This window comes from Ursus maritimus, unplaced genomic scaffold (assembly GCF_017311325.1).
Source record: "Ursus maritimus isolate PB19 unplaced genomic scaffold, ASM1731132v1 scaffold_27, whole genome shotgun sequence".
Lineage (NCBI taxonomy): Eukaryota > Metazoa > Chordata > Mammalia > Carnivora > Ursidae > Ursus > Ursus maritimus.
Genome location: NW_024425230.1, coordinates 8,683,298 through 8,701,103, shown reverse-complemented (window position 1 = coordinate 8,701,103; position 17,806 = coordinate 8,683,298). Strand labels below are relative to the sequence as shown.

Here is a 17,806-nt window from a genome sequence, read left to right as displayed (position 1 = left end):
TGTGTATATTTACATTTATCCTTTCTTCTCTAATTCCAAAAAGGAAAAAAGACAGATACACAATATAATAAAATTACACAACCATTAAAATAAGTGTTACCACCTATGAAACAAGTAACAAATGAAAGAGCAGTGAGTATCTTACAAACCCAAGGCTAAAGAAAGCTACCACAATGGAGCATAAATCCGTAAATGTTTGCTGCAAACAAAATATACAAATGGCCGACAAGTACATGAAAAGACGCTCAACCTCATTAGTCATTAGGAAAACATAAATCAAAACCACCATGAGATACTTCTTCATCCCCAGTAGGGCAGCCATAATAAAAATGATGAACTATAACAAGTGTTGGCAAGGACGTGGAAAAATTGAAATGCTTATATGTTGCTGGTAGGAATGTAAAATGGTGCAGCATTTTTGGCAGTTGTCCAAAAGGTTAAATATGGAATTATCCCATAGCCCAGCAATTCTACCGAGAGAAATAAAAATATGTCCATGCAAAAACTTGTATATGAATGTTCACAGCACCATTATTCCTAAGAGACAAAAAAGAAAACATCCCCAATAGCCATGAAGTAACAAATAGAGAAATAAAATGCAGTATATCCATACCATGGATAATTATTTGGCAATAAAAAGGAATGAAGGACTGATACATGCTTCCACATGAATGAACCTTGAAAACATTATGTTAAGTGAAAGTGTCAGACACACAAAAAAACCCATAGATTATGATTCAACTTATTTGAAATATACAGAAGAGGCAAATCCATAGAGATGTGAAGTCGGCCAGTGGGTTGCCTAGGGCTGGGGAAGTTAGAGAAATGGCAAGTGACTGCAAAAAGGTACAGGATATCTTTTGGGGGTTGATAAAAATGCTCTAAAATTGGCCGTGGTGATGATTGCTCAGCTCTGTGGACATACTCAAAACCACTGAATTACGCACTTTCGATGACTGCACTGGGCAATGTGCAGATACCTCAATAAAGATGTTTAAAAAAAAAAAACTTAAAGATTTCAGTTTCCTTGTAGCCAAAGTGAAAGAGTAAACATGATACTACTAATAATAGCCCAACTTATTGAGCACTTATTGTATACCAGGAAGTGCTTTGTGTGGGTTAATCTGCTTAATCCTCACAAAAACCAGAGAAGACAGAAACTATTTTTAGCTCCATTTTACAGATGAGGAAATCAAGTTTTGGGAGGTTAGCCAGCTAGCTTGAGATGCTAGTGAGTGGTGAAGCCAGGGATTCAAACCTGGGCCTTCCGACTCTAGAGTCTTTACTTTACCTATGTTCCAGTAGTTTTATGTCTCTGAAGATATGCAATTACAAAATATATGACATATATTTACATTTAATTTTTCAAAAGGTACCCAATGCACTTGTATATACTAAAGAGAAACCAACTACTGAAAAAAAAGATGTGGGAGAAAGATAGAATCATTATAGCATCAACCCACCTTAGTATATCTATGAAGACCTTCTAAAAAGTGATTATTTTCAATCCCCTCCCTTGAGAAAATGACTCAAACAATTAAATTTTGATGTATTCTTAGCCCAGACTAAGGTTAATGACAGTTAATCTACAGCTATTCCTGAGTTTTATGGAAAAGATTACGTCTATCAGATTTTTTCACAATACATTCTAATACTTACATTCTATAACTTTTCTTTTCAGATCTCCTGTTGACTGCAGCTGATGGAGCCCTTAGTGATGGATAGAGTGTACCATCACGCACCCAAACATTTAATCAAGCCGGCTTGGTCTTATCTCCTTAATACTGAGTTCAACTTAACCTCATTTATCACACAAATTTTGCCACAGACTGACTTTTTAAATAGAATGTAGTGGATGAGGTATATGCCAAGAGTATTTATTATTCGATCTGAGTTGCTAACATATATGATAAAATCTTGTGATTGCATTGAGAATCTAATATGGTTTTCTGTATCAGCAAACGGTTCCTAAAACATCGACCTTTGTTAACTCAGAGGATACATTTTTTCGCATGCCTGTGGCTCAATTTCCTTACATCTAAAGTAAAGCCAAGCATGCCCAAAGCAAAGTTTCCTCATAAAGATCTTGGATGAATTAAGGACAACATGTATTCAAAGTCTTTGAATACATCGAAGAATTATGTAAGGTGGTTTGTGAACAACTAAAAGATGTGGCCACAGAATTAAAACTACTAACACCTGTATTTGAAGAACATCAAATGCCCAAACCCAAAGGGAAAAACAGACGGGATGGGATAAAGGAGAGTTCTCTTCTTACTGAATGAGAGTGGAGCTTCCAAGTGAAAGTGTCTACAATGTTGCACTGAAAATACTTATCAAGGCACCAAAGCATGAGCAAGATTTGCAATATTCTATATGCTATAAGATGCAAAAAGGCTATGAATTGAAATTAACACACATAAGAATACAATTTAAAGATTAAGATTGAGGGCAGGGGAGGGTGACAATTTTTGAAAAAGTAGATAAAGTAGCTTTGTAAATAAGATACTTACCTAGGGGCGCCTGGGTGATGAGGTCGGTTATGTCCGACTCTTGGTTGCAAACTCTTGGTTTCGGCTCAGGGTCTCGAGATCGAGCCCCACATCCGGCTCTGCGCTCAGTGCAGAGGCTGCTTAGGATTCTCTCTCCCTCTCCCTCTGCACCCACCCCCCACTTGCTGTCTCACGAGCTCTCTCTTTCTCAAATAAAATCTTAAAACAAAACAAAAAAAAAGATACTTACCTTCCTCTTGACATCAGAGCCAAGGCTAAATATCAGAGACCAATAAAAACTCATCTCCAAAATGTAATACCAGTACTGGGACGGCAGCAAGGGCTAAGGAGAATGAGAGTTTTCACTACTTTAGTATCACCATATAAAAAACTCATTTTAAGGCATTAAACTATTGTTTATACCTATTTATGTTCCACAGAACTCCCCAAAATGATGACACTTTAAGATTTCACCTTCTGAGGGGCACCTGGGTGGCGCAATTGGTTAACAGTCCAATTCTTAGTCTCGGCTCAGGTGGTGATTTCAAGGTCGTGACACTGAGCCCCACCTCAGCTCTGTGCTCAGCATGGAGTCTAAGTTTCTCTCTCCCTCTGCCTCTGCCCCTCCTCTCTCTCTCTCATTCTCTTTCTCTTTCTCCCTCTCTAAAACAAATAAATCTTAAAAAAAGATTTCAACTTCTGAGAAGGAATCAAAGATAATATTTCAAGGCATTTTATTTATGAAAGGGTAGACAAGAATTCCAAAATCAAATTAAGTGTTTTGTTTAGAAGTTAATAAAATTACAACAGGTGTGATTGCCTTGTTTTAGGTGACTAAAAGTTAAATTAGGGAAAACAAATTCAAGAATCTTTACTTAAGAATATTGGCAAATCTGTTTTGCTATTCCTACAGTTTACCTTGTTTTATGTTTCTTGAATACTATTTAAAATCTGATGTCCTAACTTCTCTACTGGTGACAGCTAGTAATCAGAATTGACCTATTCTCAAATGGAGCAGTAATAAAATATATACAATTATTTAAGTACTCTAAAAATGTCTTCTGAAAAAAAAATTCTATATCTAGAATTTTCCTTAATAATTTTATAGTGTGTGTGTGGGAGTGTGCTTATTTTAGCTAAGTTGAGATATTATATTACTTGGTGTGATGGATTGTTACATCAATGCCTCCAATGAATTTCACCTTCTGATATTCATGTGCTGGTAGAGTCTTCTCCTACATGACCATGAACTTGATCTTGGACTTTGGTGAAAGGCACACAAGCAAATATGATGCAAGCAGAGACTTCGTAAGCACCAGGTAAGAAACCTGAGCTATCTTGCTGATAAGAACAAAGTAGAGAATCAAGTTGTCCACTGCCAAAAATACGAATGAGGACATCAGGGACATGAGCCATCCCCTAGCCAGCCTACCAACTGACTGAAAATACATGCATGAACTCATTTAACACTAAATAGAGCAGAAAGAATGGCTCAGCTGGACCCAGCCAAAGTTGTTAACCCAAATCATGAGCAAATAAATGGTTGTTGTTTTAAGGCACTGCGTTGGGGATGGTTTATTACGTGCCAAGAGATAACTGATATACCTGAGAAGTTCAGAGTAAGCTGGAGGTCAAAGAATAAGATTGGAGTTTGACCTACATAATGCCTAAGTATCTTATGGTCTAACCTTCTTTGATTCTCTAATACCGAAGCTAACACATTAAAAGGAATAATTTTCTGGTCAACTGATCATCCTCAGTAAGGCCATAATAGAATGAGACAGTTTTTGCTTTCTTCTGTGTCAAACAGGCATGTATGAGACTAACTCTCCTAGTGAGAACTGAAAAAGGATCTGGGTAAAATGCATAAAAATATCTCTGCAAAGGCATCAAAGAGCAGGCAAGGCACCCAGAACCTGTGGAGTTAAGATTTCTGAGAGAAAATGCATTAAAAATGAATCCTTTATTTCTAGTGAATCCTTAATCCAAGAAGTTCCATAGACCATAAGTGGGACAAATTCACAGAAAACCACACCTGTGTATAGCATTTGTCAGCATTTGCCAATTTATAAGCAGTATGGAGTCCAGAGACGAAGAAGTAGGAGAAGTTAAATAAGACTTATGGCAATCTCATAGTGCAAGGATGCAAATTGGTACTCAGGGCCAGCCAAGAAAAAGAGTCCTAGTAAACACTGTAATCTTTTGGTCAAACCACTAGGAAAACACCCCAGGAATATGGGTAAGTTGTAAATACACCTGCTCTCAAAAAGACTGGAATCCACATTGAATCAGCTCAATCACATATAAAATGAAGGAGATCTGTCTCTAATCTAACGAAGAGAAGAAAAAGTAAATCTTCTCAAGAGTAAGATAATAGTCTGAGCATCTATAATTTTTCATATACAATATCTATTATTCAATCAAAAGTTTTCAAGCATCAGGAGACAAGAATAAGAAAATAGAACAGACCCATAGGCTATCAAGACATCGGATTCTTCAGACTTGGACTTTAAAATAACCTTAAAAACTTGGTTAAAATGTGGGAAATTTCAGTAGAGAACTGGAATCCATTAAAAAAAGAGTTAAATGAAAATTTGAGAAGTGAAAAACAGTTACTAAAATTTAGAACTCGAAAGATGTGTTTCACAGCAGTTTAGACAGTGCTGATAAAGGCAGCAACAAACTAGAGGACATTAATATAGAATATATCCAGATCTGTAAAGGGTCTGAGATTTTACCTTACTTGCAAGATAGCTTGTCACAGTTTCATGGGGGCTGATTGAAGATACAAGACTCCTGGGTCAGAGGTAAAGGGTACTGTATTATTCACAGTAATAGTAGCTGTCAGAATATCAATATTTGGGACAGGTCTCCCACCTTAACTCATACAGGGGTAAGCAAAAAGTGTCAGATGACATCTGCACATACCATGGGTTGTATTACAAGAGAGGAAGACTGAGCTAGGAAACCTGAATCTTTCATAACAGATAGTAATGTGCCTACCCTTTGCTCCAGAAGGAGGTATTTCTGTCTTCCAAGGTTGTCTGCTATACAAACATCCTTGAAAAGATAGTACGGAACAAAAGGCAGACAGTGTTTTGCTTCATAAGACATGAAAATATGCAAGAAATCCATGGAGAATTGTCTCCCAGCAGACTAAAGCTCAGAAGAAGCAAGAGGCTAGAAAACATTAGAAAAAGCATAAGAGACATGTGGGACCTACTGTGAACATCTAACAGATTAGCACATCTGTAATTGAATCTCCAGAAAGAGCGGAAAGAGAGAAAGGAACAAGAGCAGTGGCTGAGAATTTTCTAAAACTGACTGAAGATATCACACCACAGATTTAAGAAGTTCTACGGACATTAGGCAGGATAAAGTCAAAGAAAATATGCCACATGGCATATTTAAAAGATGCTACGTGAGTAGATCCTCAAGTTCAGACAAGAGACTGAAATCAGTCAGAGAAATTCTGTTCAAAGAAGCAAAAATAAAACTGACAACTGAATTCTTAAAGGAAACAGTAGGATCCAGAAGAAAATGGAATGCCATTTTCAAAGTGCTAAAGGAAAACCACTGCTAACCTAGAATTCTATACCCAGCAAAAATATCCTTTAAAAAATGAAGGCAAAGTGGTAACATTTCAGAAAAGCAAACCAAAGGGACGTCTTCAGCCAGAAGGATAATCATCCCAGATGGAAGCATGGGAAAGCAGGATACAAGGTGGAGCACGGAGAAGCAATTTGACTGATTTGCAAAACAATAATAGCAATGACTTGTAGCATTTTAAATATTTGAAGGAGGAAATAGGAGGGGGGTATATGAATAATTCTATGAAGAATTCTAATGACTTTTCAGTGACTGAAAAGAGGTAAGAGCACTAATTTTTATTAGACCCAATAATTCAAAAATGCATACGATAATCTCTAGGATAATTACTAAAAGCACCAAAGGATGCCTAACTGAAGAGCTAATGTAAAGGGAGAAATGGAATAATAATTTTTTAAAAAACTTGATTGTCCTGTAAAAAAGCAAGAAGAGAGTACAATAAAAGGAAATGCACCAGCTATTACAAATAGAAAATAAATCGTAAGATAGCGACTTAAACTCAAATATGTAATTGCACAGACTAGAGGAACGACACAAGAGATAGGTAAATAAGGAATAAGGATGAGTAAGCTCTGGTAGAGAAAGAGCCAAAGGACTGCACAGACATGGACAGAGAGTAGGAAGGGGACTCGGACCTAACTCGGGACAATTTGAGGGCCTCCGAAGTCGAAGGAAGGGAGGACCGTATCAGAAGGGACTTACCTGCCTGGGATAGTCATTCCACACCTCCCACAGGTCATATACCCAAGGTTTCTGAAAAAACAAGGAACCAAGAGAGAAAAAAATAAGTTTGTCAGAGTCAAAGGCTGATTTCAGCAGAAAACATAAACTCTTCCTGATGTCATTGATGGGGCCACGCATGCACAGTGAGACTGTCGCCCCTGCTGTGCCTCTCTCTCTCTGTAGGCATTTGTATATGTCCCCACACAACGTGCCTGGGACGCTCACGACTCCTCATGAATCTGGGACCACACAGTGCTGTCTCCCATAGGAAATTAATCAAACAGGGGCTCCTGGGTGGCCCGTCAGTTAAGCGTCATGATCCTGTGGTCCTGGGATCGAGTCCCACATTGGGCTTCCTGCTCAACAGGGAGCCTGCTTCTCCCTCTCCCTCTGCCCCTGCTCCTTTTCTCTCTCTCAATCTCTTTCTCTCAAATAAATAAAATCTTTAAAAACATTGTTTTAAAAAAAGGAAGTTATTCTACTTACCGTGTAGTTTATACATCACTTAATGGGGTAATCATTCAGTTACTATTTAAATAGACAATGCAAAGGTAATATGGTAAAGAAAGATTTCTGATGAGTGAGTACCGAGTCTTGATGGAACAGGTGGTATGTCATAGGAGACTGGATGGGATTCTGCAGGTAGAGATAGAAGTGGGAAGGGCAAGACATTTCTGGCACAGGGGATAAAATGTGCTAAAATCCAAAAGTGAAATATGCCAGGTATGTTCAGTGGATTGTCCGTATTCCAGGGTAGTTGGCACATGGGTCGTGTGAGTGGAAATAGGGAGAGATTAGGTTTTAAACTTATGTTTGCAAATTCAATACTTAACAAAGGCTTTGAAAGACAGACTGAGGAGTTGTGACCGCTCTCGGCATCCGTGTGACTTTAAAAGCATGAAAGCTGGTCAACTTACTGAGAACCTTATTTCATGAGGAATTCACAGGCAAGGATTTTTAAAATTAAAGACAAATTCTCATCAAAGAATATCAAAGAGACAACTTACATCATAAAGAAATACAATTCCAGCAACAGTAATCATTAAGTAAAATGCAAATCGCCAGCTGCCAAAAGAAAGAAAAATCTGGTAAAGGTGATTGACATCTGAGGAGAAATACATTTGGTATGATGGTGTCTGGGAAGAATGCACGGGCAAATCTAATTTGATATCCTGACTCTGCTGCTTGTTCGATGGCTCTAACTGTAGGGGGGTCACTTAACCTCAGGAAGTCCTCTTGTCTTCATCTATAAAATGGGAATGACAAAACTTACCTCGAAATGTAAAAAGAATTGAAACTAATTTGTGAAAAGTATTGATTATAGTGCACGGCACGAGGCAAGCAATAACAAGGGGGGGCTTCTCTAACTACTGTTTGTATTATGCCTGATGCACGACAGACAATGGTTTGACGTTAGTGTTAATCGAATCATTTGTTTTATCCCCACTTAAGTCTCAGTGAAAAGGTTTCCATGTGGCCAGACTTCAGTCTTGTCTCTGAAAAGCATATTTTGAAAAGAAAAATCTTTTTCTGATGTCTGGAGAAAGACCTATAGATTAAGAGACTTAAAAGACATACTGATCAGCTGTACTGCATGGGTTTTATTAAGATCCTGATTCAAACAAACAAACTATAAAGAAAATTATGAGTTAATCAAAGAAATCTGAACATTGACTATTTAGTATTGTTTAACTTTTTTAAAGATTTTATTTATTTATTTTAGAGAGACGGAGGGCGTGAGCAGGGGGAGAGACAGAGGGGGAGAGAGGGACAAGCAGACACCCTGCTGAGTGCACAGCCCAACACCAGGTTCGATCTCACGACCCTGAAACCGTGACCTGAGCCGAAATCAAGAATCAGCCCACTTAACCGACGAAGCCACCCAGGCACCCGTTATTAAAGTTTCTTTTAAGTGTGATACTGGTATTGCAATTTTGCTTAAAATAGAGTCCTTATCTCTTAGAGATCCATACTAAAATATTTACAATGAAATCATACAATGTCTGATATTTGTGTCAAAAGTGATCTTCAAGAATACTCGGATGAAGGTGGTCAAAAGGAACATACCCTCGGTTACAGAATAAAGAAGTACTGGGGATGTGATGTACAGCGTGATGACTATAGCTGACATTGCCACATGGCATATTTAAAAGATGCTACGTGAGTAGATCCTCAAGTTCTCCTCACAAGGAGAAAAAAAACTTTTTTTTTTGTTACCCATATGAGATGTTGGATGCTGACAGAACTTACTGTGGCAATCATCCCACAATATATGTAAGTCAAACCGTCACGCCGTACACCTTAAACTTACTGATGTATGTCGACTGTATCGCAATAAAACTGACAGAAAACAATTCATCCACAAAAACAGTCTGTTGGGGGTGGAGGGCGGACACAGATGACACAGGATTGCCATCAGTTGGTAATAATTAAAGTCGGTGATGGATACATAGCACACAGAGTTCAGCATACCAGTCTTTCTACTTTTGTATATGTTTATAACTTTGTCAAGTAAAGTTTCAAAAAAAGGTGCTGCTATTTTATTTCATGATTGCTGAAGCAACAATAATATTAAAAATAATATTTGTTGGGACACCTGGGTGGCTCAGCTGGTTAAGCGTCTGCCTTCAGCTCAGGTCATGATCCCAGGGTCCTGGGATCGAGTCCCGCATGGGGCTCCTTGCTCAGCAGGGAGTCTGCTTCTCCCTCTCCCTCTGCTCCTCCCCTCTGCTCGTGCTCTCTCTCAAATAAATAAATAAAATCTTAAAATAATAATAATATAATGTTTGTTTCTTATAATTCCTTAGAGCGCTTTCTTCAATATGCCTGAAAGCTAAGTAGGAAAGAAGACGGCAGACATAAACCTGTTTTGCAGACAAATAACCAGGCTTATTAGAGGCAAGCCCAGCTCCCCAGCTCCCACAGCTAAGCAGTAACACAGCTGAGGCTGAAGTAAAGGTTTCTAGACTCCGAAGCCAGTGGTGCTTCCTAAACGTTGTTATTGCCTATAGGCTGGACGATAGTCTTTCTTCCTGGTTTGTTTTGATAGAGAAAAAAGTAGGGTTCCCTTCTTTAGAAATTTGAACGATAAAAATACCCAAAGAGCATTTTATAAAATGAGCCGGTTGAGACCTGTCCATACTTGTATTTACGTCCGGACTGGCGAAGGCCCACACTTGGATGCAGACAGCATTTCCTTGGCTCCCTGGATTATCGTGGCCAAGCGGAAACAGAAAAAGTAGGGTCAGACCTGCCGGCCACAAAGGAAACCGTAAGTCTAGGCGGCACATCTTGAATTATTTGTCTCTCCAGTATTTGCTGACCTCTTGACTCTGTGCCAGGCGCTGTGCTAAGCCCGTGTGTGTTATCCTATGTTCCTCTTCACAGCAAGTTGATGGGCTAGGAACTGTAATTAGCCCCTCTTTATGGATAAAAGGTAGATAAGGTGGCTACACAGAGGGACACAGAGGTTGGGAGAGGCCACAGAACTCCCCCGAGGCTGTGCAGTGGCCGTCGGATGCAAGTGCCAGACCCAAGTGTCGCATTTTCCCGGACTGACCTGTTAGGTTTCATTACACTATCCCAGGGGTTCTCAAAGTGTGTGCCAGGGATTCCTGGACTCAAGATATTTTCATAATATGACTACCGTGTTATTGCCATTTTCGCTCATCCCATCACAAATGAACAGTGATTTCCAGAGGCTCCGTGACAGGAGAGAGACGCCATCGTTGCTCTGAGAGCTGACACAATATGCACTTGTGTTTTACAAATGTCTTGGCCTTCATTTCTAGTATCAGTAGCCATTAAAACACACAAGCAAATGCTCTTTGGGGTCCTTCATAGTTTTTCAGAGGACGAAAGGGTTCTAAAACCAAAAAGTTTGAGAACTGCTGCACTTCACTAATTATGAGATGAATGACGAAGTACTTGTTGATGCTGTTTTATTTGTTTCAGATGAAAAAGGGAGTAAGACTTCCCCTTTTTTCCCAGGAAAGGCCGAGAGAAACATAACTGTGAGGGGAAAATATTTCTTGGAAAAAAGAAAAATCCAGAAATTGATTGGTCAGGCCCAGATGGCAAGTGTAATCAAGGGGCAATGGAGAAAGAAGCTGACAAGGCCAGCAATGGGGCTCAGGAGGGGGCAGGGCCCAATGGAGCAGGCAGGGACCTGCCCCGGGGTCAGCTAAGGCAAGGTGGCAGCCCAGCCAGCCAGAGGAGAGCTCTCCCTCCAGGGCTGGGGGAGCTCCTTGCCTATCTACATCGGCTACTTGGAAATTACCTGGGAGTTTTATAATAAACTTCTTGCTGCTAGATGGAAATGCTTATTTTAAAAAGAAAAGTGGTCAGTTAATATGAAGTTTACATTAAAAATAAAGGATGCACTGTGGATTAAAATCCTGAATTCTGCGAGCAGGGTGTAGGAGTCACCTATTGCATGGAGCACTGGGTGTTATACGCAAATAATGAATCATGGAACACTACATCAAAAACTAAGGATGTACTGTGTGGTGACTAGCATAACATAATAAAAAATTATTATAAAAAAAAGTAACCAAGTATAATAGCCAAGTTATGGAAGCAACTTAGTCCCCATCGACAGATGTATGGATAAAGAAGATGTGATACACACACACACACACACACACACACACACACACACAATGGAATACTGGTTGGCTATAAATCAGACAGAGAAAGACAAACACCATATGATTTCATTTACATGTAGGTTCTAAGAAAGAAAGTAAATGAACAAATAAAACAAAATAGAAACAGACTCACAGATACAGAGAACAATCTGGTGGTTGCCAGAGGGGAGAGGGTAGGGGAATGGGCGAAACAAGGGAAGGAGATTCAAAGGTGCAAACTACCAGTTATTAAGTATATAAAACTTGGGGATGCAATGTACCGCACAGGGGATATAGTTAATAATATTGTAACAACTTTATATGGGGGCAGGTGGTTGCTAGATTTATTGTTGTGATCATTTCAGAATGTATATAAATGTCAAATTACCATGTCGTACAGCTGAAACTAGGCTAATATTATATGTCAACTATACGTCAATTAAAAAAAGGAAGTAATCAAGGAAACAATACAGTAAACTCAAGGTATTCCTCCTGATATAGAAGAGTTTCTGCCTGTTGGCGAGTAATTTGTTAAAGCTTGGTGTTAGGAAATAAGTTTTCTGAGATTTCCCAAATGCCCGGGGCTAGGTATCTCTTACTATGATTCCCACAGCACATCACATCGCTGGAAAAATAAAGGGCAGTCCCTATACAATTAAATGGCTTGGCATTTTGCTTTAGTCCATTTATTTAGTCTATAATAACGGTGTTCTGACTTTGAGGAAATTTGTGATATCTCTAAAGAAGAAGGTAAAGCTTACATTTTATTTGTTGGCCCACTCCTATATCCTGAATACATTGTACAATTTCCTGCTTTGTGTCTTCGCCTAACTTGAAACATGCCACCCTCAAATCCTGATTTCTTTTCTCATGGAAATCCCAACCCATTCCTCAAGGTCCATGTTCCCACTATCTCCCCGAGGTCTGACCTCCTCTAAAAAGCTTTTCTCTACTGCCACCATCTCCTCTGAATGCCCACAAGGCATCGAAACATGACCGTGGACGACAGGTGTGCAGGCTCATGTGCCATTGGGTAGAATAACTGGATGGATGTTGTAGTTTCATAAGTGACAGTCTTGTCGCTCTTCGCTGCTAAAGGCTAGTGACCAGGCCTTCCGCTTTTACTTCCCTCTTGAAATCTAGAATTTGACCCAAGGTAGGACAGTGCCACGTACAGAGAAGACAGTTGACATAACTCCATTGCCTGACTGATGTATAGTTGACAACTTGAAATTCCCTTCCCTAGCCTGAATTCCGAAGCTGACTTTCAGTAGACTCACCGACAGCCAGATGCCCAAATGTTAGGCCTTGTTGACCCAAACAGTTAATTGATGTAGGGCGTTTCTGCTTGCTAAGGGGTAAGCATTACGTGTTAAGGGGGCAGTACCACGGAGTAGAAAGAGTACCAGAAAAGGAGTCGGAAAACATGCATGCAACAGCCCTGCCAACAGCTAGGTGACCTCGAGCAAGCTCCTTTAAGAAGCCAGATCTGTAGTTTCTCATTTCTTTCTTTTCCTTTCTGTTTTATTGAGATTTAATTGTCATACAGCACTATGTAGGTTGAATAGTTTTTCATTTCTTACAACAGGGCTAGCTCTATCTTCCTTGACTATCTCACAGCATTGGCAGGAGGATCATACATTATTTATAAACTGTAAGGCACTATCGTGTATAAGAAATTATCAGAGATTTTCATGGGAGAGTGATCCAGCTCAAAAGCAGAGAATTAGTCCCTGCCTGGGGACTTGAAGATAAGAATCATTTGCTAGAAAAAACAAACGAATGATAGTAGGAGAGCAGGAAAATGTAATATGAGACCAGTGCTACTTTATAGTGTTTTGTGGTGATGGTTTAAAGAGATTCACTCATGCCAAGCTGACATGAGGGGTGACAATATTAACCAGTCTCTTAAGAGCTAAAAATCAGAGAGAAGCTATTTGGAAAACAAACCAGGCCATTCACGAAGAGCTTCCAAGGGAAGCCTGTGATGAGAAGTGATCGCTTGTTTCGAGACACCTGAAGACGTGGGTCTGTGCCTCTAACATCACCAGCATCACAGTGGGATCAGTACTCAGGAGCCTACAGGTAAACTGAGGGAAGCCATTAAAACTTAGCCTCAGACTCCATTATTTGGGAGTCTGACATCAGCTCTCTATTCACTTCGCCATCAACAAAAACTTATGATGTATTATATGTTGGCTAACTGAACATAATGAAAAACAATTTTTTAAATAAAAAAAAAACTGGTGAAAGGCACCAGGCAATGTGAGGACCATTAAAAAGGGACAGAAAGAAGGGATGCTATTGGTGTGTAGAACGTGGCATCAAACACAACCCAATGAGTGGGCATTTGTCTGGATATAAGAAGAAGAAAAAATAAGAGTGATGACCTAGTCCACCTTTTTCATCCAAGTGTAAGTTTCCACCACCAAGCGAGTGACCCAAAGTACAAGAAATTCTACAGGAGGGAAAACCCCCCACAGAACTCAAATGAAACCAAAAATAAGTGCAATGCAGCCTCACTGCCCCCAGAGCATATTCAAAGTAGCCTGCTCTGGCAGAAATCCTACTTGGTACCCCAGCAGGTGCTGACCTTTCTTTCCCCCCCAACTGCTAAAACCAAGTGGGAAATCCAGAGGAACTGGCTGTCCTGTCCACAGGCAAGGGGTGGGGGGTTAGAGGGGTGGGGGATGAGTCAACTGGGACAGAAGAACAGACACCTTCCCGTTCTCTGCTCTTATAATGTAATATAATAATTGGAATGTAATTGGAAACAGGTGATAAAATCTTATGACGTAGGGCCAACCTCTACCTTAAAAAAAATAAACACCAGTTAAGACGTTTGTATTTTTTTTCTGGACTTCAAGGTAAGTACATCATAGCTCCTATTCATCTCAGAGAGTTCATAGCTTGCCCCATTTCATCAAGAAGGAAACCGAAGCAGAGAAGGTAGATGGGCGACTAGACTACAACACCCAATTGGTAAGTGACAGGGCTGGGTCCAAACCCTTCTTCTGCTCCAACTGTAGTGTTCTTTCTGAGATGACCATTGTGCTCCGTATTATAAAACTGCAGCCTTGCAAAAGCTTTGACTGTCCTTCTTACCAAGCTTCCTGGAATTTCTTCATCCTGCAAGGCCTCTCTTGATTCCGCCGACTCCTAAACCATCTTTCCACCTGGCGCTCTGTCAAGTTACACTTCTTTGCCAGTCCATAAATATCAGTCTGAAAAGAGATAACATGAATGAACAGGTGATAAAGAGCAGTCAGATGGGCAGGCAGTCGAGAGAGGGTGCGACTGGGTTACCAGAGCTTGTGCACCGGAGAGGAGAGACATTCTGTGTTAGGTCTGGAGGCAGTGAATTACCTCTTTTGCTTATGGGATCACACACACACACACACACACACACACAGACACGCACACACAGAGACACACCCCAAAACACAAAATCCCAGCACTCTGATTTATTAAGAAATATCAATACTCCATAATTTGGCAGCAACCCATACGTTCAAGCTGCAGATGTGAGCTCCCTCATTCAGTGAAGTTTTATCTAGGCTTCCTAAGTACCAGGTAGAGTAGTACGGTTTAAGTTGATCAGATCCAACCTCCTCATTGCTCCTACGAGGAAACTGGAACACCAAGAGTTTTAGTAAGTTGTCCAAGACCTAAAATCAATAGTAAGGTGAGGATAAGATCTTAGGCTAGTGCACTTTCTGTTCTTTCACACGATCTTTGTGATGGCTCCAAAAGATAAGATGGGAAAAACTGAAACAGGTGTTGGCGATCACTTTCACGTTTAATCAGATGTACAGCCCATTTCAAACTAATCCAAAATAATTTCAATCATAAAAATAAATAAAGATCATAGAATGATGATCGATTCTCTTCTGAGAAGCAGAACTTATCTTTAAATTTGGAAATAATATGGATGATGGATTAGCGCGAAGGTCATACACTTGAAGTCGTTCTAGGGCCAGACTGAAAAGACACAGGATTGGGGGGATTAGGTCTGTTTCATGGTGGGATTTTAAGTTGTATTCTTTCACACAGGCAGGTTTTATATGCTAAACCTACAGTGTTTTCAACTGACACAAAAAACTCAGCTCTGTAAGTTTTTGAATTACCTGCTCTCCTTCATCTTTCATTTTCCAATGGAGTATCTCCATTTCCTCTTTACTAGAAAAATGAGACGGCATCAAACAGACCCTCAGCTTCAGTGTTGAGGAGATAAGCGGGAGCTGCCGTCGCAGCAAAGAGGAGAGCACCTGCCTTGTTCCAAGAGTGCAGCTGTGAGCCCGCTCTGGCTGACGGCTCCCAGAGCGAACGCACAGCCAGAATTTTGATGGGACATCACTAGCGCCTTCGAAATGTTGACTGATGCCTCAAAGTAGATTTAAACCAATCGAGGACCAACACGGCAGGGGCAGAACAAAGCCCCCCTGGTGGCTGGACACCCCACGGCCTGGGCCCAGTCATAGAGTTTCTGCTATGTTGTTGTGTAGAGTTCACCTAATTGTTCATGCGCACAGGGTTAACAGTAGATAAAATTCATAAAGCAGCTCTCACACTGAAGACTGGCAAAGGCCTAACTGCAGCTTCCATGTACTTACTAAACTGCTACCTATTATTTAATCTGCAAGAAGGAAAGAAAACAAAACAAAAACAGGATATGGCCCATATATACAGCCCATATGGTAGTCTGTTTCCCTGTAAACTAACTGCCCTAACACCTATTCTTTTATAGGCCAAAGGTTCGCCTGCTGTTGTTTTGGTTTGGTTTGGTTTGGTTTTTGTGCTCTTGAGGGGACTGAGTTGGTAACCATTTATTGTCGCCTTTTTCTTGCAAGCATCGTGCTAGTCACGGGGGGATCTAAATGAATAATAATGTGGACATGGGCCAGGAAGAAACTAAAGAACTCTACTGAAATACCATGAGTGCTAAGATAGGGGAACATCAGGACACCATGGGACCTAACTCTGTAGGCACTTCCTGAAAGTTACACACAAGCTGGACCTGAAAAGTGCCTCAGAGAAGGGGAGGGTAGAGAAGGGAAGCGTCCCGGCAGAGGGACCAGCCTGTGAGGTGGTCTGGAGATGAGAGCAGGGGTGTGCAGGGAACACCTGGGGAACAGAAAAAGCCTGGCAGGTTACAGTCATATGAAGAGGAGGGGAGGAAAGATGTGGCTAGGCTCACATCAAGGGGGGGCTTTGTCTGGGATTTATCCTGGGGGTGACACAGCGTTGGCACCGATAAAGTCCCCCTCCAGATGCATGTACAGAATGAAGGAGCAGGAGCATGTCGGCAGTTGGCCACCGTGTTCGCTTTGCCCTTGCGTCCAAGGTCTTTGTTCTCACAGCTCTGGAGGTCTGCATTCACTAACCTACACAGCTCTTCATACTCCCTCGCGGAAAGCAATTCAATTTTATTAGCCCATCATTTCTATAGATGTCTGCTTAATAAATGCCTCTAGAAATAGCCCTCGAACATGATTTGAAGCAATTTATTTTCTCTTTTGGAGCACAGATGAATCTGGTTCAACGTCAGTCTTGACAATACTGGCTTCATTCACTACAATATTATTGGGATAGAAATCCTCTTGCAAGCAAAAGTCTCTGGAAGTAATTTCTTATTGATATATAAAACAATCATTTATTGAACACCGACAATGCACAGAAAATTGTGCCAGAAGTTACGCTGGTATTTCTTTAACCATCACGTGGCTCTTTTCTCTCCAGAGCAGGGAAACTTGATAAAGACCAAATTTCCTAATTTTAAATTTCCTAAAAAGCTGACCTGAAGTTTTTGCTATAGCAAATGTATCAAGTAATTGAGACCATAGCACTGTTCTTCATGTTTTATACAAGGTATTACCCACGTGCGTTATTCTCAAACGAAAAGAAAAATAAGGACTCTCCGAAAGAGCCCGAAGTTTTCCTAAACACGGCTAACTAGTTTCCCTTTTGAAAAATGTGAGGGACGCCTGGGTGGCTCAGATGGTTAAGCATCTACCTTTGGTTCCGTTTAGGATCCCAGGGTCCTGGGATTGAGCCCCGCATCAGGATCCCTGTCAAGGAGCCCCGCTACTCCCTCTCCCTCTGTTGTTCCCCCTGCTTGTGCTCTCGTGCTCTCTCTGTCAGATAAATAAATAAAATACATATTAAAAAAAAGAAAAAATGTGAAATGATTCTTGGGCGTTTATTATCACCAGTGGGAACAGCAGTACTGAAATGAACAAGAGCAGTCCTTTAGAGCACGTGGGAATAAAGAACATGTGGAAATGGCTTGTCAGACTGTCTTCATTTTAGGAAAAAAAAAAACCAACAACCAAAGAAGTCCAGTACAGAAGCTGA

The 17,806-nt window shown here is 40.4% G+C and overlaps 1 protein-coding gene across 1 annotated transcript in view; it reads right to left on the bottom strand.

Annotated features, from left to right (window-relative positions):
* CERS3 (ceramide synthase 3) overlaps positions 1 to 17,806 on the bottom strand; it is a 72,484-nt gene that overhangs the window by 42,092 nt on the left and 12,586 nt on the right. Inside the window, exons 3-6 of the mRNA XM_008687590.2 lie at positions 14,558 to 14,676; positions 7,832 to 7,889; positions 6,804 to 6,854; positions 2,743 to 2,835 (exon numbers count right to left, since the gene is read on the bottom strand). Of these exons, the coding sequence (XP_008685812.2) occupies positions 2,743 to 2,835; positions 6,804 to 6,854; positions 7,832 to 7,889; positions 14,558 to 14,676 (321 nt within the window). The remainder of the gene's footprint in view (positions 1 to 2,742; positions 2,836 to 6,803; positions 6,855 to 7,831; positions 7,890 to 14,557; positions 14,677 to 17,806) is intronic.